The sequence below is a fragment of the Mastacembelus armatus genome, chromosome 4, assembly GCF_900324485.2.
Source record: "Mastacembelus armatus chromosome 4, fMasArm1.2, whole genome shotgun sequence".
Taxonomy (NCBI): domain Eukaryota; kingdom Metazoa; phylum Chordata; class Actinopteri; order Synbranchiformes; family Mastacembelidae; genus Mastacembelus; species Mastacembelus armatus.
Window position 1 is genome coordinate 24,112,379 of NC_046636.1, and position 25,258 is coordinate 24,137,636.

The window sequence follows — 25,258 nt, forward strand, 5'->3', positions numbered from 1 at the left end:
TTACTGAAGATGTAAGATATAAGCAGTATTTTAATGTCACAGCTGAAAGAGGTGGAGCTGCTACTCGTGCTACTTTGTGTTGTTGAATTTGTTTAGGAAGAAAAACGCTCACTTTTTAACTAGTTCATATAAAAATGGCAAAACAGTAAAATCAGCCTGAAGTCAAGAAATGGTGCATTAATGTGTAGCTTCACTTCTTTTCCAGCACTTTACTGAAGTGACACTGAAACATGGGTTGTGTTGTCAGTCGTCCTCTCTGGGTTTCCTCTAGATCTCCCTGCATGTGAAGTGGTAAATATGATAAGTGCGCATAGTGGATCACTTTTCATGGCCGGGACCAAAATAAGACCGCGGCTCAGATCCAGCAGTGATTGGTGAGTTGGTGGGGCACTCCTCAGCAAGATGGCTGCATTGCTGCGCGCAACAGTGGCATCCTGGTGAAATGACGCAAGCCACAGTTTAGGTTGAGTCCTCCAGGCTCCGAGCTCTCCAGTCTCCGTAGCGCAGATCCCGCCCGACACACAGCCGGAAGACCGAGCGGCTATCCTCCGGTGGACCGAGGGGAACCGGTTCATCTGAGTAAGTACCAGCGTTAATCGTCTCCCAGAGGTGTCATTTATCCTCCTGTGAAATCCACGCTGCTGTTGTGGCTTCTTTCTCTCTTTGCTCCTCTCTTTTGTTGTTGTTTCCTGAGTGCACCGTGATTACCCGGCGCTCTCCTTCCTGCACACTGGGCTTCGCATGTTTTGTTGTCGGGGTTGTCGTTGCAGCGCTAACGCAGCTTTATGTCGTCGATTTATCGGCGATAAAACACGAGAGGGCTCGAAATAGACGTGTGTACGTTTGTGATATTGAGCGTGTGGACGTGCTCGCTCGGCTCGGACAGCGTTGGATCAGCGCGTTTCAAATTTTCCACACATCCTGGTCGACGGTGCCAGCCCTGCTCCGCTGCGCCCTGTCTGCCCGCTGCCGTGAGGCCGGTTTGGTTTTTGAGAAACCTTCACCAGAAGGTACCTGGGCTGACAGAGGCCACAGGCCGTTAACCTTTGTGGAAATGAAACTATGTGTACACAGGCAGACCGTTTGCAGTCGCTCTGCCTGCCCCTGTGGGGGAACAAAGCGCCCAGTGTCTCCTTGTAGCGCAGCTGGACACAGCTGTTGAGCCGAGCTGCAGCTCAAGCCTCAGGACAGGACAGAGCTCTGTGGCCCGGCCAGGGGCTGCTGCTGCTGCTGCACAGCCTGTGTGCGCCCTCAAATACCATTAACACACACATATAACCAGTAGGGTTTTTGGCGTTTGCTTGGGAACTGCTGACTGACTTTGCAGTGTGTCTGCCTCATAGGGAAAACGAAAGCTGCTGGATAATATCAGGGAAGTCACAGCAGCCAAAATTAGCTTTGATATACAGATTGATTTACAGCTCATTAGTTTAAACTTAGCCTGAGTCTATTTCAGATGTCTCCTTCTCCTCTTGCTCACACTGTCACACTCTGCACTGACAAATAGGCTCTATAGGTCCTCAAATGTGCCATATGGCCATTAGAGGCAACACCAGATCATTACTTCCATTTGGTGGCCGTGCAGCACCATGATGTGGTTTGGTGTGGTGAGTCTTACAGCACAGAGCATCCTGTCACCACCAGCTTACATCAGGGTTATATAGGCTACAGTCAAGTACCAGTAAATCTGTGAGTGGATGTTGCAAGTCCCCCTCCCTGCTGGATTTATCTGTCTGTCTTCATCTATCTGCCTCCGTCTGCCTTTCTGTCCCACCCTCCCTCACTTTTGTGAGTTTTGTGTGTGTGTGTGTGTGAGAGTCGTTGCTCACATATGGCTTTTGGTTCCGGTGGCTAGCAGAAGAGACTGAAATAGAAGAGTGTCACTCCTCCTCACTCTTTTCTCTTCCTTTCTGTCTTTCTCCAAGGCAGGACGATCTGTTCATAGCTCTCCTCCATCTCCATCTCCCCCCGCCCCCTCAGCCATCATCACCATCGCCACCATCGTCACCATCATCTCCACATCCTGCCCATCCACCTGTGACCACAGCAGCAGTCCAGGTGATGGTTTGACCCCTGTTTGGGTCATGATGCAACACCTGTGATGTCACCTTGCAAGGAGGTGGAGGGTTTCCATGGTTACAGGATGTCTTGTATGTATGTATGTGTGTGTGGGCAGGCATGGGAGGGAGTTCCCATGACTGTCTCTTCCATCCAGTTTGTGTTTGATTTGCGTGTGCTGTGTTCTCTCTGGGGCAGGTCTTAGTGATCAGGTTGTCTATATTGCAGTGCAGAAAGCACAAGGCCAGCACAACACGATCCCTCTGGGTTCTGTGTGTCTGTCAGTTTGACTGAGGGGCACTCTGGCTGTTCAGTTTGTCTACCTGACTGGATAATCTGAGGTGAAGTGGCAGCAGTTTGAAACCTAAAAACTGCACTGGATTCGTTATTATAAGCTTTGTTATGTGTGTGCATGTGTTTATATGCGTCTGTCTGCATTGCAGTTGATGTTTAGATGAGTGGATGTGGTCTGTTTCTGTTATTGGTCTGTCTTTTGACTACTTGCCTTTTGAGTCAGGAGGGTGGGCTATGCAGCCACCGAGCATGCTTGTGTGTGGTCACATGGTAAAGCAGCGTCTCTCTCTGTGTCCCTGACTGTGTTTACAGTACAGTTTGTGTTCAGAGTCCAGTTGGGATGGGACACGCAGACAGGGTCCAGTACTGATTTCTCTTGCCAGTTTTTTTTTCTTTTCTTATCTCATATTCTCACTTTAGTGCTGAATCTGAAGCGCTGTGTGAATCTCTGCACAGTGTTTTCCCATCTCCACCACAAATAAAATGGTCCCTGATAGGATCTCTATAGGCCTGTTCCTTGGTAATGACAACTCCACAATTGGACTGACACAAGAAAAGGAACTGAGCATTCAGCAATACTAACAATTACTTTCATTAGTGATGAATCTGCTGATTTTTTTTTTCATTAATTAACTGTTCTGTCTATAAAATGTCAGAAAATAAAGAAGAGTGCCAAGCACAAGCTCTCATAACCCACAGCAACATCTTTCTTAGTTTTTTAATTTATCCAAATAACAATCCAGAGCCTAAAAATATCACATTTGAAAAGCCTGGAGCAGTGAATATTTAATGTTTTTAAAAAAAATAACTAAAACAATCATTCATAAACAGCACATCATTTCTATCAGCTTATTGATAGAGTGTATCAGCCGTTATCATTTCATTGCACCATTAAATCTTGGGCAAGCTTGGGTGGTCTGGGTGGTTTACCACATGGGCTGAACCCTTCCAGGAAGTTTTGCATGTATTTACCATTTTGTGATGTGCATACATATTCTATTAATACATTTTAGCCATGTTACGCAGCACTGCTTCTTTCAGTTGATTGTTAATGATAATAACCTCATGTTAGGTGTCATCAGTCTCTTTGACAGCTCATTAAAAACTGATGAAGGGTGTACTGAGTGGAAAGTTTCCTCGCTGCAGCGTGTGTGTCACTGTGCGGCAGAACAGCTGAGGAAAAACACTGGTTTGCATCAAAAAAGAGCAACACTGTGGATATATCACACCAGCCATGTTGAGACATGAAACATCATCTGCAGCTCGTCGGCGAAAGACTCGATCAGGCAAACAATTCAGTGCATTTCATTCACACGCATCTGAAACGGCTTTGCCAGTTACCCTGCAGCATGCTCGCCAATTACACATGAATTGATATTTATTTTCTTCAGCTGTGGTAATTTCTAATGAATATTAATGCCGTTTTTATTCCTTTATTTTTGCCAGTTGCTAGTTGGGTTGTTAGCAATTCAGATTGATTTGGATGAGAAAACATAAACACGTTTGACCTTGTGTGGCTGCTGTGTTGGCGTAGGCCTGCTCTCTCAGCCATGTGCGGATGTCTGTTAGAAAATGTGATGAACAAGCACTTACTCACACTAAACCTGAATACATAAACGCACTGATAGTAAAAACATAAACCACAACAATGAACACCTTCATTGGTCTGCTGTCACTAGTTAGCAACATGTCTTTTACATTTGAGGAACTGCAGCCAGTATAGAATATACAGGGTGTTTTTCTAGAGACCAGTGTAAGTGTTAGGCCCAACTTCAAGATTGTGCATCAAAGTTACAACTAAAAACTTTGTAAAGTGCGTGTTAGACGAGGTGCTCTTCACTCTGCAATCACCTCAGGCTCTGACCCACTTTTACCTCAGTCACAACTGGAAGCAGCAGAAGAAAGTACCATAGGAGGGGATAATAAAGGCATGACTACTTGCTTTTTGCTTTTTCAGGGAATCCGTCTCGCTCTTGAGAACTCTATGGTACAAACGCCACCCATGAATAGGCCTCAATGGGGACATTTTATATGCTAGCCTTTCTTGTATTTGGTGGAACAATCTGATTTTTATGGTTTGGTTCTACCTGCACTGAAATGTGGCCCCATGCAATTGAGGTTTCAGTTAGACTACTGTATTGGTCTATGAGGTTAGACTGCTAATAGTAATCTGAAATGTTTCTGTTTTCATTCCTTCGTTTTAACCTTTTCTCACGCCTGTTTCCTCGTATTTGCCTCTTGGTTTCCCTGTAAGCTACACTTGAGAGATAATTGTAGGAGCCATACAGACCCTCCAGTTTCAGCTCAACTGGATTTTAAGGACCTAAAGTAAAGACACAGACCTGTTGCCAAAAATATATATAAATATGTTCTTGTTTCTTATCCAGCACAAGCTGTAGCTGTTTGCAATGTGTCTCTCATTTTTCATTCATATGTCCAGTCTACCATTTCTTCCAGCAGGACAGAGGAGTTCCTGTATCTGTTCCATGTCCCTGCCCCCCTTCATGACCACTTGTCAGCCTCATTACAAGAGTGACAAAGAGGAAAAAAGCTGCCACTTACACAGAGAGATTGGAGATATGCACTTAAAGCAACAGTACACATCTTAGGAGAAACCTTTACTGTCCAGCAGCTTGCATGTGTTGGCGTGGCTTCCCCAGCTTGTCAGACTGATGGAGTGCTTAAACTGGAACAAGAGGAGAGGTGCAGCATTTGCTGCCTGGATAGAGTAAATATTATGGCGTGCTGTACTGTCGTAGTGAGAGGCAAAGACACACTCAACACACTGCGGCACACAGCAGTAATTCTCCACCAGTGTGTCGTGAAGTTATTTCGATTTTTGCTTTAATCTTAAGACATAACTTTAAATTTAGTAGAAAGGACTTTTTGTGGTACTATGGTTATGTTTTGCCGTAGACTTTATGCTGTGATAGCTACCACCTCAGTATCTCTGGTTTAATATCACTTCCACAAAAGACACGTCAGCATGTGACAGTAGGAAGAGAGCAGGTGTAAATAATGAGGTTAATGATGGCTGAACTCCATGTAGCTACTTCACTTTCATGGTCCTGCTATTATTCATGCAGTCACACTGTGATGACGTAGTAGGACACTGGAATACAACAGAACAGTCCTGCCGCAAAAAAAAACATCCTGCTTTAGGCAAAGTTTCAAATCGTCGAGCAGGATTGTCGTTATATTTTTGTTCAGTTGGTATTAGTGGAAAACATTTTTTCCTGCCTGTTCGTTTTATCCATACACAGTTTTTCGATTGATTTTCACAGCATTTTCAGGTGAATTTTTGTGCCACTGTTCTCAAAAATGCTAAAACGCACTCCACATGAGAGGTGGGAGGTATGATTAAATCCCTCGCACAGAAATTCTACCAGTTATAGATAAAATATCCAGATGGCTGTCTTTATTTAGTAAATCCACTGACACCTGGAAAATCATCACATTGTGAAACTGAAAAATCCTGTGAATCCAGTATTGCTTCAAAGTCGTCCTGCTCGCTGATTTGCTGCCTGAAATATCTTCACAGTGTCACCTGCCAACTGAGAGAATCACTAGCATATGGCCATTCACTGGCCAGCTCAGTCACTTCAGTGTAATACAGAGCATGGCTCAGCACTTAGTCATGCTGCATGCTGAAGCAGAAGATGAATCTCTGCTCTGTCGCAGGTTGATACACTGAGAGACCTGCCCTGGAACTTTGAGGCCCCTTCAGGCTTTGACCACAGTTGAATTCATAATTTTCCCTTCCAGGTTTCTCTTTTCTTACTAGGAAACTGAATCACACTCACTCACGCCTGTTACAGAAGCCATATGATTAGAAGTCATACACACAGAAACAAATCAGCTTCACAAAAATAATCTGTCACACACCTCACAAACGTTTCTTCTAGTACTGCTCTGTCTTTTTGCTCAGCCAGTTTTTCAGGCTCTGTGGTCGCTTGTTCTGCCTCTGGCACAACCCTCCCTGTGTTTGAGAAACCTTTGCACTGCACACAACTCGACTTGTGTGCACGGTGTGTATTTATGAAAGCATGTACACTCAAATCTCCCTCCACAGTCCTTTTTGAGTTCCTCCTTTGACAAACTGACTTGTAAAAGAGATTTATTCAGCTCACGTCCCACCTCAAGGTATGTGGGCATGGGCAAGCCTCTGTGTGTGCCAATTCCTATTCATTTTGAGGACCTGCCATGTGTTAGGGATCCCTCTTGGCCTTAATGTGCATTAAAGAAGAGTTAGAGCTCTATGTGTTGCAGAGAATTCTGTTATTATTTTCACGTATTTGAGATAGCTTGTGGGGTAAAACAGACAGGAGGCCTTTTGCCAAATCTAGTTTAAGTTTAGCCAGAATGACCTGCTAGCTGACTTCATGGCATTATTTATATCTCTAAATTAGGCTCCTACTTTGCTTGGGCGAATATGCCCACAATGAATGCTAAGCATCTGGAGCGGGTTGGATGGATCCTGAGGTGGTTCTGTGCCAGTTGGTATTAAGAACTCTTATCCTCTTTAGACATTGGATATTTATCAGATCATGTTGGCTCAGCGTGTGTGTGGTTGTGTTTGACAGCAGGAGCAAGAGAGTTGTTCAGTGTGAGGGTCTTAGCTCCCTTGCCAGACATGAGCTTGCCCCATTGACACACTTTCACATCTCAGAGTGCCCCAGCCCAGCTGTCCTGTGGGCTGGATCAACACTGTGGTTTTGCATGTGGCACTCAGCAGCTCACAGGAACGAGCTCAGCATTAACTCAGGCTGGTTCCAGTTGGAGTCGCTAATGCTAAAAGTGTGATCCACTGATCTCATTACACAATGTATCACATGCAAAAGAGCGTTAAGCATCAGCACTATGAGTGTCCATGAGTGAGTGGTTCAATTAGAAAGAAATGTTTCCCATGTTGACCATTTCATTTCAACAATTTCAATGCCTGAATTGATAAAACCAGAAAATATTTGACAAGGAACAAGGCATGAATTGCCAAAGTTAGAAAAATGAACGCAGTAATCCCTCACATAAATTAGATTTTTGTCTCCCCCTGGAAACCACTTCTTAGGGGGTGCTTTAGGACACATATTTTGCATGTGAGACAACAAAATTGTCACATTTTTAAAAAGTAGCAAAAGAGTTTTGAAAAGAAAATTTAATTAAAATAGTTCCAAAATTCACAGTGAGCATCTCTCAGCACAGCAGAGGAAACACCTGTGGGGATTCTGCAGCCTTTAGCAGAAAGACCCTGAGTAATAAAACAACCTGTTAGCATGTCGGATTTTAACCAGCATCTTGCAAAACATGCTGTTGTGACTCTTTGACATAACTCCTAGAATTTTAACAGCATTCCTTTATTCTTTTCCTTATTACAGAGCTGTCTGTCATTTATTTATAGGTATGTTTGACTTTGAATTGTCTGCCGACTAGCTGTAACTTATACACAGTCTAGCATTATCCCTGCACACAACAATGGTTTTGGGACTGCTGGGTCTATTTTTAGCTTGCTCCTTCTCACAATTTGATGTTTCAATACACACAAATCAAAGCCCTTCAAACAGATGCTGCCCACTCACTGGAGGCCCTTTGAAACTCTATAAAGGCTGCTCACATTTCTCAATACACGTCCTTCAGTGTTTTCAGATCCCCTTTGCTGTGCTAATCTGGCATTCACAGTATTCACTTCAGTTCCTCACTAATAGCTCAGAGTCAAGGGAGACTGTCGCCTCTGTCTCATTGGCTGTTGTTGCTTTATCTCCATCTTCTTCCTTCTCTGTAGTTCCTTCTGGTTTTTGCGCTTCTGTTTCAGCCTGCTGTGAACACTCACCCCCTGCAGCGCTGTTTCCAGCTGTGCACCTCATCCTCTGTGGAGCAGAATCCTCCTTTAAGTGACTCTGTGAAGAGACAGATTATACTGGATGAGATTATTTTTGAAACTTTGCCACTAGTCTCTCTTTGTGATAGCATGAGACTTTCCAACTCATACATGGTTGGGAGCTATTGTGTGTGTGTGTGTGTGTGTGTGTGTGTGTGTGTGTGTGTGTGTGTGTGTGTGTGTGTGTGTGTGTGTGTGTGTGTGTGTGTGTGTGTGTGTGTGTGTGTCTGTGTCTGTGTGTGTGTGTCTGTGTGTCTGTGTGTGTGTGTGTGTGTGTGTGTGTGTGTGTGTGTGTGTGTGTGAGAGAGATGTAACAGTAGTAGTTGAAGTGAGCTGAGTCCCTGGCTGCCTGGAACAGACTGATAAATTGCGTTGCGTGTGTGTGTGTGTGTGTGTGTGTGTGTGTGTGTGTGTTGAAATTAGGCTTTCCCTCTCTGGGTACACCCCCCTCTCACCTGCAGCTCCTTTGAGCCATTTCTGTGTAAGTGCTACTTGGCCTGCAGAGATTAATGCTGAGACATAGATTCATATACAAGTTCCCTCGTCCTCTGCTGAATATAATACACACACATTCACAGCAGCACTAAAGGATAGTTCATTCAAACTTGAGTCTTTCATTCACAGTTTGGCTTTTGGTTGCAACATTTTACTTACCATAGGGCCGCCAAGTTTTTCAGTCTGATTTGAACAAATTCCAAGATATAATTTGTTCACAATCCATCTAACCAAATCCTAAACAACATAATACACCAAAATGAATATTAGTCAATATATTGTAATGGCACTTTCTTAAATAGGATAGTGAAAGATTGGACCTCTTGCACTCTAAAGCAATGAGTTTTTAATTGGGAGACATCATTTCTAATTGATTTAGAGCTGAAACTGCTAGTCAGTCTTATGGTTGACGGTTGATTTTTGATCATTTCATGTGTTTTTGAGTAAAACAGAAACTGATATGTCATTGATTATTCAAAAGAACAATAGATTATAAATATAATCATTAGCTGCAGCTCTAGAATTGAGTATTTAAACTTTAGGGCAAAAAGTGACTCACCAAGTTAATTGCTGAGCTCTGTGAAACCGGTGACAGTGCTCCAATGATCAATCAGACAGGCTGTGAACAAGCTGATTGTTAAGCCAGTCCAAAAGACTTTAGAAAAAGGTAAATCTGAAAGTGAGTGCACCTGAATTATCTGTAATGATCCCTCACTGAAACCTATGGATTTTTTTTAAAACCTTTGTAATCTGCTGACTGCTCATGCCTCTTGCCCTTTTTAGAAACACCACTGCTTTCCCAAAATCTCAGCATATACAGCCACAATAACATGCTGTATAATCCCAATACATACGGTTCGGTTTTGCAGTATTGATAAACTCAGAGTCAATATTAAAACAGCAAGCACTTCCTGCACCTTGTACACCTGGAACTTTTCCTTGTGTCCAGACGGGTGGAGGTTGTTTTGGCTGCAGTCTAAACACCCAGGAGTGAACGCTGCTCTCTTATCAACTTCAAATGCTCTGAGGATCACAGGAGGGAGAGAGGGAGAGAGGGAGAGAGGAAGAGAGGAAGAGCCAGAGGTGCTGTTTTGAAGCTGGTCTTAATTTGGCCTCTTTCTATCTACCTATATTCTGTCCTTTTCCTCACCCCTGTCCCCCTTTGTCTCCACCCTACTATTTTCTCCTTTTTTGTTTTTGTCTGTTTATTTTTTGTCCTTTCAGAAAGCCTCTCCTCCTCCACACTCATCACCCAACACTCTTCCTCCTCTCACTTCAGTACCAGTGCCGTAGACTTTTGGTGACGGGTAATCATAGGCTGTCTCTCTGTCTGTATGTGTCTTGTGACTGGCAGCAGTCCGATGGGCTCTGTCAATAACAGTGGATGGCATGTGATAGTGACATGAGGACTATCTGTAGTGTAATGTGTCTGACAGGGTGTCAGGCCTCCCCTGACTATGCGTTTGACTGACTGACAATGACTTTCACACCTTTGTGGCAGCTCTTTTCTGTGTGTTAGGTTTATTTTGTTCCTCATCACAGCACAAGATCTCAGTGTAATGTTAAAGTAATAAATTGAATCAATGCAAATTTTGAAGCTGCACATACATATTTTGCCAATAATAATGGATTAATGTGCTGATTGGAGTGAAAAAACCACACAACATGGTCACTGTAGTTCCTCTCAGCTGCTTTAGCAGCTTTCGGATCATTGTTTTGGTTTGGCGATGGGAAATGTCACGGCTTTGGTCCAGTGTCATGGCTTTTCACCTGCATTGTCCTCAGCTGCTGTCAACACAAAACAAATAGCAGATGACACAGTTGGCGCCTGGCAGGTGAACACAGTGGAGCCTTTAGTTGGTTAAGAGCCACAAGTTTTCCCCATGAGCCAGTGGAGAGTAAAACACAGCAAAGCTGAGAGTGATTATTGGCCACCCATTCATCAGGTGGCGAGAAACCTGACTCCAATCCGTATCTGCTGGATGTGTAAATAGGCAACTGTTTGCTAACAGCTTAGCCATGTCAGCTGTTTAGGATGATAAAATTTCACTGTTGTGTGTTTACAACTTGTTCCACTTACTCCAAGAGCCCAAGTGCACCAAAAGAAAAAAAAAAAAACAAAAAATACCTTTTTGTTTTTCCAAATGAAAATGTCAAATGTTTCTAGGTTCTCACATTTGCAGATTTTCTTTACTTTACTTACTTTTCTTTACACTGAGCCACTGAAGCACATATGTGAGATTGATCAGTAATATTTTGACACAAATGCTCACTTTCTGCTCCTTCAGCCTATTATGACCCAACCTGCACATGTGGCTCTGTACGAATCTTTAGACATGTTTCAAACAGGAAATATGAAATGTGCTCAAGGTTTTCCTGCTTTGAAATCATATACCAGAGGGTTAAAATGCAACCAAAGTATTTTTCCAAGCACATAAGTGAAACATGTAACACCCTGCTCTAAAGTACTGGATCAGTTTGAATAATTGTTAACATTCATTTTTTGTTTTGATATGAAAAAGAAGAAGAGGTTAAGTTAGCGTGACCATCACTGTGTAGTCACTGAACAAACAGTGCAGCATTTTTGAGAAGTGGCATCTATAAAACATGCTATAAAAAGAGAACAGCAGTGTTGTTCGTTTTATTTTGTTTGTCATGTATATAAAAAGTCTTCTCCCTTTCCTTGGCCAGGTGAGAGTGCGATGAGGAGAAGTTTCAGAGTGTGAGGCCATGGGCTGCACCTCGGCCAAGCAGGTGTCGGCCGTGCCCAGCGATGAGGAGGGACGTGGCAAGGCCTACAGCAACGGAGACCTCTTCACCGGTCAGTTTACACACAGATACACACACTCTCTCTCACGCACACACAATTAAAGCTTCACAGCTCCATTTTAATTGCTCAACGTAGACCCATTGCCCCGTCTGCCCTCACAATGTATTCTTTTCATTATAGCTCCTAGTCCTCTGGCAAAGTGGTAAGTTCTCCATTTCAGACAATAACTGTCAACGCACAGTTTTATTGTTGTCATCCATGTTGACAATTCATGTACAGAAGAGGAAGTAACCATTTAGTAAAACTTAATATTTTAGTCCTTGGAACTGGAGAGAGAAACAATGAGGAGCAGTGAGAGAGAGGAAGACTGAGGCACATTGTTGAGATTGTACAGATATAGTAAAGGCTAGTTTTACACATCACAGGAAGTCTTCTTGAGTAATGTCTTCAGTGGCTATAGAGGAAGTTTTCCAGAGTTTGAAAAAAACTCCTGGGTTTTGGCTTGAGACTTTTAATATCACACTACAGGACAGACTGAGTGTTGAGTTTGGAAAGAATTGGCCATTTAGGAGACTGGTGGGATCTAATGAAACTGTTGAGTTGCACCATGGGAAATCTAGCATTTTTGGAGGTAGATCCACACAAGAGACTAAATGTATGTAAAAATATTATTTTATTTATTATTTATTATTATTATTATACTTTTTTGATGGAGGTCCCTTAAAGGATTAAAAGTAAACAAATCAGACACATATAGGCTCTGACAAGAAAAAAAAATGGAATCAGTCACTGGTTTAGTTCAAGCTCAATTTTAATAACTAATTTATTGTTTTGGTTGCAACATTGCTAAATACTGTCAAACTCCAGCATGTCCATGGCATGTCTCTCTACGATGAGAGTTTGAAATTTTTATTTTTATTTTTAATGTTGACTGTTGACTTGGACACTGTGTCCATGTTCATATGGCTGCAGCTCAGGTGGGTGACCTGTTAATTATAGGTTAGTGTTGACAGCAAAACAGTGAAATTTATGTGGGTGAAATGTGGGGTGAAAAAAACTGAAACACGAACGGATCAGTAATGAATATTATTGTTGCAGCCCTAGTTTTATTTATAGAGAGCATGTTGTTTTTGTAGTGAGCAACAGAAATAAAAGCGAAAGCCAGAGATGAGGGATGGTTGAGGGATTAACAGCGATTAAGAATTAGGAGAAACACTCCTGCATGTATGACTGCACGCAGGCGGAGGCTGTGGCAGATGACGATCCACAGGACGTTATCTCTCTCTCTCTCTCTCTCTCTCTGACCCTTTCCCTCCCTCTTCTTCAACCTCTCACCCTCTTTCTGAGACCTCGCTATAACTTGCTGCTCTTTCTCGTGCCTTTAGTTCTCTCTCCAACACGTGTCCCTCATCATCCTCCCCCGCCCCTACTCTCGATCTCTCCGCTCTCACGCTGCACTTCCCTCCTTGTCTTTTTAGGGAGCAACAGAATGAGGCAGGAGATGAGGGAGGAGTGGAGCTTTTTCCTTGAGAGACGAAGGGAGAATGACGCATGTTGAAGCTGTTCTTTTTTCCCCCTTTCTCTCTCTTAATGTCTTGTTCAGATCTCCTCTTGCCTTCTTTCGTGCAGGGCCTCACTCTTCCCTTCCCCTGTCTCTCTGTCTCTCTATTTTGGGTCCCTGTGCCCCCCCCCCCCCCCCCCCCCCCCCCCCCCTTCCTGCCTCCATCTCCCTGTGTCTCTTCTCTCCAGCTCGTTTCCTCTTCTCTCTGGCACAACATTAGGTCAGAACCTTATGTCCTTTCACCTCGCCTCCTGTTCCCTTCGTCCCAACTACCAAGGAGCCGTCGGCTGGTTAAAGGGAAATCCAGAGCGGTGGTGGCTTGGCCAAGCTACTGTTTGAGGGTGACTGTGAGTGTGTGTGCAGAGGTAGACAACAGATGACCTGAATAGTGTGGATTTAAATTAGCTCAGACGACAACCCCAAATATCACCTCCATTTCCCACCCTTCCCCTCCACCTTCTTCATCTTATCTTTATCTACTCTTATCTTTGTCTCTTCACTTCCAGCCTTCTGACTCCTCGCTTACTGTCACAGTCTATAGTCATTTTTTCCCACTTAAGTTGCCGCCCTTTCCACTCTAAGTCAAACAGGCTCACTCTATGCATCCGGTGTACTTCCCATGGTCAAGGCAGAAATGGACTGGTCAGTTCTGGTCAGTCAATCTGCCTACGCACATAAATGTGTTAGTGTGTGTGTGCATTTATTAGTGTTCATGTGCACATGTTGCATGTCAGTCTATTTAGCTGAGAGCCCTCTCCTTGTTTGTGTTGATCTGCTACTGACAGATTGTCTGTCAGTCTGACTGTGTGTGTGTGTGTGTGTGTGTGTGTGTGTGTGTGTGTGTGTGTGTGTGTGTGTGTGTGTGTGTGCGCGTGCCCCAGATATTCTGGCTGTGTGCTCTGTCAGACTTCAGCCAGTAACCCTTACCCCCACCCCCCCCCCCAGCCCTCTCTTGGTGGCTCTCTCTCACACAATAACCGGAAAAGGCTGAGCTCCATTACACAAACACTGAAGGACGACGAGGGAAAATAGCAACACTCTCCACAACATGATTCAATTGATGTCTGCAATAATCACAGTGAGAGGAGATTGTGAGGGAGATAGAGTTTGTGGTACTGTATGTGTATATGATTGTGTATGTGGTATCAGAACATATTTACACAACATGGCATGGTGGAAATTTCACTGTTTGTCTCAGAATGTGTGCAGTTTTGAGGCCGTGGAGCAGAGGTTAGAATGCCTGCCCTCCGAGCACTTTACTGAGTCTGATTTTATTTTTATTTTTTGAAATTAAATGTAATGTCCTTAAGACCAAAGCCTCCGTTAAGAGGGAAAAGGGATGTTGTTTGGATTTCTCGTTTCTCATTGGTTTAGGTACAAGGTGCCTGCAAAAGGATGAGTGGTGTGTTTTACTTCCAGGGAGTAAAACTGGATCAATCAAAATTGATTGTTTTATTAGTGCCTCAAAGAAATTCTGGCACTTCAGTTGTACTGAACTTTCTTTATCAGACACTCGATCTTTGGAAATTTTATGACATACACAGGTGGAAAAAAGTTCAAGAGAGCTGCTACATCCTCAAATGAACTTTTTGTGCCAACACATTTCAGAGAATCCTTTCTTCTTGCTCTTCAGGGAACAAAAGAAATGTTAATAACAAAGCAAACTCCAAATACAGGTTATGTGTGTGGGTTGTAAAGAGGGAAAACTAGGCTTCTTTAATCTTTAAGGCCTTTCTTGTGTAACTTTATTGGCAGGAATAATATGGCAGCAGGCAGTCAAAGATCAGTGCTTGCATGTCCCTTTTTATTAATGTTGAACTGCCCCTTAACGCGGCTGCTCAGCTGCTCCTATGGCTGGACTTCCAGGTGTGAAGCGGGGAACTCCTGGAAGAGTATTCATGGTGACTGAAACAACCCAAGTTAAATAAAGGTTAAATACTGTATGCATACTTTTATAGATATGGGCCTATATGTGCAGGAAGTGTTAATACGTATTAGTGTGTGATCTAAACTCTCTCACAGATCAGGTATATATTGATTTCTCATATAGAATTTATTCCTGTCTCCTCACTAACAGGTGAAACCATCTTAATGTCTCCAGTCCTGTTTATTTCCTGTTTATTTCTTGTGTGATTTGTGTCCCCTGAACAGTAAGAGACATCTCTGAAGTGTGTTGGCAAAATAAAGTTCACTAGATAGATCAAGTCCTGAAATCACTACCATGTCCACATGGTATCTATGGCTTGTTGATGGAATCAAAGCTCAGTGCATGCAAACAAAAGCTAGTATAGCTAATCAATGCTGAGTTTGAAACCCTGCCATCATTGAAACACTGCATCTACTTTCCTGTTACATTGTATTTGACATCTCATACTGTATAATTCAGCTATTAATTGGCTCCCTGAGATCGCTGGCAGCATTTTAGCAATATTAACAACAGGAAACAGAACCAGTATATTTCATTACAGGCCAATATCAGTTCTGTCATGTAACTAGAACTGCAAAGATTAGTCACGTAAGCATTTAGTTCTGTTTCAAGCAAATATCATATATCCGCTGCTTCCTCTTCTCAGAGGAGAATTTAGTGCTTTTCTTTATCAAACATAACAGCGGCAGTAAAGTAAACTATGTTTTGGACTAAAACAAGATTTGAGATGGCATCTCGGGCTCTCTAGGGTATTTTTCCGATATTTTCTAGACCAAATGATTCACTGAGGCAGTAATCCCCTGATGAAATACTAATAAAAAAACAGTTAGCTGCATCTTAATGAGAAACTAATTTCTCTGTATATAATGACAGTCAACATTAGGCTAATGAGACGACTGCTAACTCATGGCCAGTGGATCAGTAGCAACAGAAAAAGTCAGATTCTCAGTGACTGATTGTGTAACACGTATTTCTACATCACTTGGTTGTGGTCTAGTGTTTTCAATGTGTACATGAGGAAATTCTAGTGGGTCAGCAGCAGTGGTGAGCTGCTTACTCTCAGTGTTTACTTATTTGCTTCCGTCACATTCAATAACAGCCAATAACTGAATAATAATTCAAAATATATTTTCTATACAGTTTCAGTTTTTTTATAATTTTATTCCAACCAGCAAAAATTCTGACTTTTATTTCTGTTGAGAATATGATACACAACATGTATTTCTTTCTAAACTGATTCACTCTTGATGGGTATAATTCTGTGTGTTAGATGTAAGACTTGGTGTTCAGGTGGGCATAGCCTGTAGCCAGACTTGACAAGAAGGAGGAAACACAGCAGGAAGGACAGAGTGACATAGCCGTAGGACAGGCAGGCCAGCTCGAGCTGTGAGAGCAGACACACACCCAGAGAAGGCTATTTGAATGACTCACACCCATACAAAGACACAGAAATAGAAAAGCACTTGTGTGCATATCCTCTCGTGCACATGCAGTACCTTAAGGTCAAAGCAAAGCTGAAGTCTCTAATCGGAGATGAGAACGATGTCCACATCACAAAATCACAGCTTCTCAAAATAGTTCTTCCCTTTCATCTTTCTCTGTCCGATGGTTCCCCTCCCTGTCTCCCAAAGCATCTCAGAGTCTGCGTAACAAAACACCCTTGTCATTTCTTGTGACAATGACTTCCACACACACTTGTGTACTACAATTGCACAGCATGACCAGTTTTTCCTCCTATCTAAAAAGAAGCGAGGTCTGTGATGTGATGAGTCTTGATTGGTGTAAGCTGGGTCACTTTGATGTCTCTATACTCATCACATTAAGCTCAGTCATTATTGTGTAACAGAACATTCAGTCAAGTTGCAGCTCACAAAAAAAAACAGTTTATGTTACAATATACAATTTAGATTCATTTACAGTGCCAGCAGCAGCAGCTAATTCTACACTGTCTTATACCTTAAGGCACAGATTATGTAGCTTGAAATTCATGTGGCTTGCCCCTGTAATACGCAGGAGAGCAAAGGAAATGACTCTTAATTCTGTTTCCTACTGCAGTACTGTAGGTGCTGCATGTTTACAGAGCCAATCTAAGCTTTGTGAGCCTGTGTAGTGTTATAAAACAATTCGTGTGTGTGTGTGTGTGTGTGTGTGTGCGCGTGTGTGTGTGCGCATCGGCATGTTCAGACAGGAGCTGCTCTGCTCCAACTTGTTTACATTCCTGAGACAAAAAGCAGAGCATTTGTCTCTTTCCTCTTTTTCTTAATCTCTGCCAGCTTTCCTCCCCCTTCTTTTCTCAAACGATTTCAAGTCAGCACCGTTTGTCTGACAAGTCAGGCCCATGCTCGGCTCTGCACTAAGGTAGAAACACAGGTGATCACACAGAGAAACCAACACACAGGTGACCCAGGTGATGGGTGGATTGTGAGCAACAGCAGAGGGAGGAGTGAACCCTTAAGGTGGGTACAAAGTGGCACCGAAACATGGGCAAAGAGACAGGCTGCTGATAGAGAGATGGCAAGACCCCTGTGTACTGTGTGTGCACGCTTTTGTGTGCATATCAGCATATCAGCTGCTGCTTTATCAGTTAAATACACAACAACCAGGTGCTCAGCAGAAATGCCAGTGTGATTGTATTGTTCTACTCAAGGTTAGTTGGGGTTTGGTCTTACGTAAAGGTGCTTAGGTAGAGGTTTTAGACATCATATCATCTTACATCACTGTCAGATTCATGGTTATTCCTTGGAATGAGCAGCACTGAGGGTTGTGCTGTTTGGGATGTTTTAAGTCTTTTTGTGTCCTTAATGGAATTAGTGTCACAACAGTCAGACACTGTGCATTTTATACACAGTGCTTTATATTTACTCTGATGTAACATGAGGGTCTGAACTGAGTGTAATTTATTTGAACTACATTGTGCTCTGACAATGAAACTAAGTACTGCAGTCAATCTGCAAAGTACTTTCTGCTAATAATCCCACAATGCAATATATCACATTTGATGCCACAACACATGTCAGTCATAATGCAAAAAAGATGATTCATGTTTTACTCACCAAACAGAAGAAACTAAAGGTGTTCACAGAATGTAGGAATAGTGAGTATATTTATTTGGGCTGTTGATCAAAAGATCAAACATGAAGATGTCATCCTTGATTCTGCAAATTTGTGATCAGTGTTTGACATTTTATAAACTAATTAATTAGATTAATTTGTCAGTTGTAAAATGAAATAATGAAAATAAAAAATAAAAAGCAGTGTCAGTATATTATGGTTATACCAAAACACATGTAATGATCTATAATCTATATGACAATTCACTGTCACAATTAGTTTGGTAGCTACGCATGGGAAACTGTTTATTTAGTACGAATCAGTGCATGTGTTATATTTTCTTGTGCTGAATCACTTCTGATTTATTTCTGCAGTATAGCTGGGATTCTGTACTTCTGTGGGCTGGACTACTGGTTACATATCACTGGTGATTTTAGCTATTTTTGTGTAATTATAGAGGAATCAAACAATATTGGAATATGAGTAACCTTGGATCCATAAGAGATTCATAATGTCAGGTTTATTGCCCTAATTTCTAGCTGTAGCAGTAATTCAGGGCGTGGTCATGGTGCCGTGCAGTCGTGTGGAAATGTTACTGCTCTCTCTGCCACTGAGCTTGTCTTAAATGTCTTAACTGTCTAAGCTGTCCAAGTAGCCCAGGAGCTGTTCAGCACATCTTTAATCCTCTTCAGCGTGCACCTCTTTATCTGTTTTCTTGCTGTCTTGTTTTTTGCTCCATCTGATGTCTTCCCTTTCCTCTCTTACACCACACAGTCTCTACACATGTATTCCTTCTTGCTCTTGCTGTATCTTTGTTGTTGTCTTTCTCTTTCCTCAGATGAGTTGCTTTTAAATGGAAAGGAGATTACTTGTGTCCTCCTTCTTATACCTCAGATGTCATGTCCATTTTCTACAACCCTGTATCAGGTGTTAGTGATCAGATTACCTTAGACAAATTGTAACTAGAATCAATGATATAGTCATTGGTAATGTTGATATAATGCAGTGAGCATACAGTAAAGCCGATATGAGATAGTTCAATTATTGTAGCCCTTCAGGTCATATTATCCAGGATGAATGAAAGAAATCTAGTCTGTGTCTTTTCTGGAAGAAACCTGATAGACACCAGTTGTTTATTTCTCTCCTGCCTCGCTCTCCCTCCTTTTAATCATGCTTTTCTCTCTGTCTCTCTCCAAACCTCTCCCTCTCTTTTCAGATGAATACAAGATGAAGGGAGTGGAGGAGGTGAAGTACATGAGAGGGGATGAAAACCGAGTGAATGCACGCAACCAGGAGAACCTGGTGAGACACACACACACACACATCAACTCATCCACTGACAGCCCATCGTCCACACACAGACGCAGACCTTTTCCTGACAGTTCATCAACTCAAGCGAACAGGCTTGTGTTTGTGTCCAAAGGCAGCACCATCGGCCTCATCAGCTCACACACACACACACACACACACACACACACACCTACTGTCTCTGACACAAGTACAAAAGCACACACAAACATGAAAGGAGGTGCGTCACACGCAGGTAGAGGCAACATGCCGGCATGTGTGGAATGTGAGAGCTGATCATTTGGTTGACTCCCTGCTGCAAAACCTTTAGAAGTGTTATATTTTCACTGGTGAGGTTTTTTTTTGTTTTAATAACTTTGCAAATAACTTGACTGTCCAATGCCATTTGAGAAATCATGTAAATAATTAATAGGTTCAGGCACATTTACACTCCAGCCCATAGGAAATGATTGAAAAATGTGGTTATGTGAAGCAGGAGTTGGTGATTAATAAGTCAGGTCAGACTGCATGACTGTAAATCATAACTGAAGCAAACAAAAAAGAGAAGCAGCGCCACATTTCCACAAACTATACACTAGTATTACTCAAAGTACAACTGGCGGGGGGGGGGGGGGTTTGTGCACACAGCTTGACTTGTGTTATTGCAAAGGTCATAATGCCATTTTCTGTAATTTTTCATTTTTTGCAGTAGTTGTTGAAAGATTTGTTTTTGTTTTTTTAAATGGTGCTGTGTGATATTTTGTTGAATGAGACATCAAAAGATTCTCAGCACATTTTTAACCTTTTAACCTCCAATACAGCCACTGCATGTGCTCAGATCTGTCTGTTTTTTTCCACTTGTCATTACTGTAGGTGTTTTCCTATATACAACACACACACACACTCACAGATGCTGACATGCACAGCATTTGTTGGTCAATCACCACAGAATTGCTGCTGCAGGAAACCATACACAAAGCTCAAAAACACATTGAAGGGAAGCTGTGCAAAGTGACCCGGCAGCACATTTTATTAGACCTATGTACATTATGAGTGTGCTCCATGTTATGGCTGCTGTGCAGTTTCAGCTGGGTGGGGACATAAATTTGATAACAAAGATCCAAAGACCTTCTGCTTTTGGTGGAGTAGCTGTTTGCTGGTATGAGTTGAATGACCCCTGTGTGTGTGTGTGTGTGTGTGTGTGTGTGTGTGTGTGTGTGCGTGTGTGCGTGTGCGTGTGTGTGCGTGTGCGTGTGTGTGTGTGTCTCTCTGTCTGTCTCTCTGTCTGTCTCGCTGTCTGTCTGTCTGTCTGTCTGTCTGTCTGTCTGTCTGTCTGTCTGTCTGTCTGTGTGTGTGTGTGTCTTCCAGGAGAAGAGTAATGTACAGTACAGGAGCAAACAGCAGAAAGAGGTTGCTGCAGCAAACATCAAGTCTAAGTAAGTGTCCCACAGCAGTCTACAAATGTCTCTAAATCACTGCTGAAAAGGTATTTTGGATATATAATTTTGACCAAATACAGTGGCCGATTTCACTTTTGGTACTCACAGCTTTGGAAAATTATATTTGAAATAAGTAAATGACAGCACCTTACATAATCCACAGATCTCAGTGTGGACAGTTTTCATGGAGAACATTTCTTATGTATAATATAGTTTCAATGAAAACAGTTAAATTGGTTGTGACATTAAAAGGTCAGTTCAGCCAAATAAGTTTTTTTATGCAGACTTTATGTTTATTATATCACATTTCCATTAGCTTGCATGCAACTGAAAATCGGTATGATAATATTATGTTGTGTGAAATAAGTGATAACTGTGTGTGGCTTTTATAATGCTGCCTTTGGCCAACCTCACACTCTTTGTGTTGATGAGTCTTTGTATAAATATATACTGGTTGTGGCTGGCTGCAGAATATTTAGCCTTTGGATCAGCAACTGAGATAATACTTTAGAAAATAATTATTTAAATTCCTCCCTTGCTTCCCAAACATGAGTTTCTCACACAGCTTCGAGGATTGTGCATGTGTACGTGTGTGTTTGTGCAGTGTGGAGTGGTGTAATGGAAAATTCTCATGATGTATTTGTTGCCTCCCCTCTACTCCTCTTCTCCATCCTCCAACATGCCCCCCCCATCCCTTTCTTGCTTTTCCATCTCTCTCTCTTTTAGTATTCACACGTCAGAGAGCCAGCAGGAATTTTTCAGGATGCTGGATGAGAAGATTGAGAAGGTGGGTGGAGGAGGATGGGGGGGTTGTGTATAAGTGTGGTATGTGTGTGTTTTACACATTCTTAATAGGGGCTAGATAGGGACATAAGGGTCAGGGAATGGGTCTCTCAATGGACAGCCTGGTTTTAACATTTAAAGACACAGGCTGTACAACAACAACATCTGTTAGCCCACATTGTCATTCTCCTTACAAGCTCAGCTCTTTGCTCCATGTGTTTGAGGGGGAGAAACCAGTGATCACTGGGCTTTTCACTTGTGTTACACTAGGAGTTAGAGTTTAGAGTAAACAGTAGTTTAGTGTTCTTACTTTCAGGGCAATACGGTATTAGCTTCAGTTGAGTCAAGAGTGCCATCTAACGCCGGTGACTATGCAACAGAATGATAGTGAATTAACTTATATAAGTTGCTTCGCTATATAAGTCGCAGGACAAGCCAGACTAGTAAAAAAAGCATGACTTATAGTCCAGAAAATATGGTAGTTAAATCAGCAGTAATGGGAGAGGTAGTCATGTTCTTTAGTGTAAAATAGAAAAAATATAGTCAATTATTCCCAATAAGACAACATTTAAAACTGCTCTGTTTAATGTTATTATACTAACAGAGTAAATTATTGAGTAAAATGTTAAAGGGGTCCCTCATAGTGATGTGCCCACAGATAATTATTGGCCAGCACTTCCCTCCTGCTCCCTTTTGCCTGCATGTTTTTGGGTCTGCAACTTTACTGTACTCTCATCAGCGTCATCTCCAGCCACAGCAGGTAGCGGTTTCAGTGAAAAAACTCAAGTCAGCATTTAGCAGAAGCCAAGAGAGCAAACACTGGATTTTCCAGAATATTGGCCAGAAACATGAATCACCTGAATGCTAATGTTGCAGTGTGTTTTCTGGATGTGAAACTGCTTGCTACCATATTGGCTATATCAACTTTATAAGGTGACTTAATTTGCTGTTTCACAGTTTGTTTAAGTGCTAACAAGAAGAAAAGATGAAGTGCAGGGTTAAAGCTTTAATGTGTAAAATACAGAGTGATGTTATTTGCAGAAATGGAAAATAGTGTTCATAAATATTTTGTCATTAGTGTGTGATCCCTGGAAAATACCAGCCGTTGCATTTTCTTAATTTCAGAATGAACCTTTTAAATCTACACAGGGAGCGGGTCCCTGTTCACAGAGGCAGCCATGTTGCATCATAATGTTTTTACAGCAGCCAGACAAACAGAATGGACAAACCAAACAGCACTGCTAGATAGGGAATTGCATTTTGATTTAAAAGAAATGGCCATACCCTCGCTTGCACCTGGAAATGATGGGTGGTGTTGTCTGAGTGGTGCTCAGAAGGTTGCATTATGCAGTCTCACCACTATATGCTGCTAAATCTTTTACATTTTACACATTGCATGAAGCATCAAAAGCAATGCCTTTGTAGACATTGGTATGTGTAGTAGGATTATTAATACAGATGCATTAACATGTAAGTGGCAGTTTAAGGTATCTGGTTGGGGTGGAGCTGATTTTAACTGCTACTGCTGTGTATTTTAAACTACAATGCATTATATTTTTTAAAAGTACTCATACCTTTTGTGTTTAAATATTAATCTGCAATAGTGCTGCTACTAACAATTTTTAGATTAGTCAACTATTTACTACAGCCTGATCAGTGACTAGTTACTTACAGAGAACTCTCAGATACATGTAGTGTGTTAGAAGTATACAATAAAATAAAATGGAACTACAGCAGTTAAGTACATCACAGTAGTCTTTACACATACTCATGTAAAGGTAGCAGTGATTTTCAGTGTGTGTTTTAAAGCCTTATTGTGTGGAGAGAGAGAGTGTCTGCTCTGGAGTGAAAATGAAAGCAGTTGAGTTAGCTGCTTGTCACGATGGAAGAAACAAAACAACTGCACACCTGTTAGCACTTTATTGCCTTATCCAGGATTTTCTGTGCTAGTACCAGCAAATAGAGTGCTCAAACATGACTGAAGAAACAGGTGCATGGAGAATTGCTTCATGTAGACAGTTCAGAGAGATTCATTTAAAGATGATAATTACTGAGTATATTTAAAGAGAACAAATTTGAGTAGGAAAAAACAGCATAGTTCTGCACATCTTTTATTCCTTCTAATACCTTTCTTTGCAGGGGCGAGACTACTGTTCGGAGGAGGAGGAAGAGGAGGATGGGACATAGCACAGAGGCCCCCAATATTCACCCACACAGAGCCCCTCATTGTGTGCGTGCGTGCGTGTCTGTGGTGTGTAAATGCATACGTTTGTGCTTATGTGTGCCTGAGAGAGTAAGAAAACAAGCTGAATCAGTGTTTTGACACCAATCTTTCTATGGTGGGACGCTGTAAGTGTTGGCATAAGCATGTGTGTGCTGTATGAACATATGGTAAAGATAGTATTTTAATCACAAATGGAAGAATGGTGGATAAATGAGAGAAAGAGGGACAAATGGGATAAATAAAACTTTCTTCAGAGACTACCGCCCTCCTCTCACCCCTCACCCCTTCAGGCCCCGGCGGACAGATGGAAGTGGCAGAGCAATGAAGGGACAGACAGAAAAAAAAAGGAGGGAGAGGTGGAGGAAGACGTGATGATGGATGGGCACTCATCGTTGTGAACAGCGAGAAGGGCTTACCACAGTTGGGTCAACCAGAGTTATTTTCCTCAAGCGGGACAACGGCTCTTTGACTTTCCATCTGTCTCTCCATATCTGTCCGTCTGTCCCCTCTGTATCAGATCCTGAATATTTAACCCTTACAATTGGGCAAAGGAAGTCCCAAAACTTGATTGTGTGGATGACTGAGAGACACAGACATAGAGAAGAAAAGAAGCTCGCAGAGAAGAAGACACTGGAGGCAGATGCCGCTAGGATCCAAAATGAACTTTTTTGCCTACCTGCCTACAGCCAGGCCAGAATAGGCCATGAGGAAGGGTGATGCAAGGTGGTGATGAAAGAGAGAAAATTTTGGAAAAATTTATTAGGAGGGAGTAGGAAGTGAGCTGGTGATTTAGAAACTCTAAAACTCCTGCCTTCTGAAGTTAAAACCCTTTTTTTTCTTTTACTCAGTTCTGCAGCCACTTGTTCAGTTATTTTTTTTCTCCTTTTGTGATTTTTTTTCTTCAGTTTGTTTTTACTCTTGGCTTCTTTCAGTGTATCATGTTCATCAATGTCTTTATCCTCCTCATCACCACAGCAGAGAGACTGAAGCTGTGTCTTAACCCAATCCATCCTCCTTCATATACCATCACACAGCACATCCTCACAGACACACACACACACACACACACACACACACACACACAGAGACTTTATTTGTACATATGGTAACATGCTGATTCAAACACACCTCTACATGTACATATAAAACACATGAACATACACACGTTGTTGTCTCTTTCATTTCACCAGCAGACTGTCCTGTGCATCAATCAGATATTCTGTGACGCTCTACTTCTGCTTTGTTTCAGTGTCCACACACACATGCAATCAGACACACTCACACTGAAGCAGCAAAACAGGGTTGAGCTCAAGGGGAAGATGTGTGGTTGCCATGGAGACACAGATTCAATCACATTTTTTTTGTTTGTTTTCACCTTTACTGAATACTTCCTGTTGTATTATTTTAAATACCTTTTTTCTATTAAAAATAAAAATGCAAAAGCTCATAATGTGCATGGCATCTTTATGTATGCTGTGTGTGTGCACGTGTGTGTGT

General features: G+C 42.1%; 1 protein-coding gene across 2 annotated transcripts; it reads left to right on the forward strand.

Annotated features, from left to right (window-relative positions):
* Window positions 1–240: 240 nt before the first annotated feature.
* Window positions 241–25,211, forward strand: LOC113129261 (uncharacterized protein C1orf21 homolog). 2 transcript variants are annotated; one of them, XM_026305151.2, is made up of 7 exons: window positions 241–579; window positions 1,926–2,058; window positions 11,411–11,540; window positions 19,245–19,330; window positions 20,684–20,751; window positions 21,481–21,541; window positions 23,677–25,211. In XM_026305151.2, the coding sequence occupies exons 3-7, from the start codon at window positions 11,450–11,452 to the stop codon at window positions 23,722–23,724; spliced, it is 354 nt and encodes a 117-aa protein (XP_026160936.1). In that variant the 5' UTR covers window positions 241–579; window positions 1,926–2,058; window positions 11,411–11,449; the 3' UTR covers window positions 23,725–25,211. The 2 variants fall into 2 exon arrangements, with proteins under 2 accessions (XP_026160936.1, XP_026160937.1); XM_026305152.2 differs by lacking the exon at window positions 1,926–2,058 and having other exon boundaries at window positions 244–579.
* The last annotated feature ends 47 nt before the right edge of the window (window positions 25,212–25,258 follow it).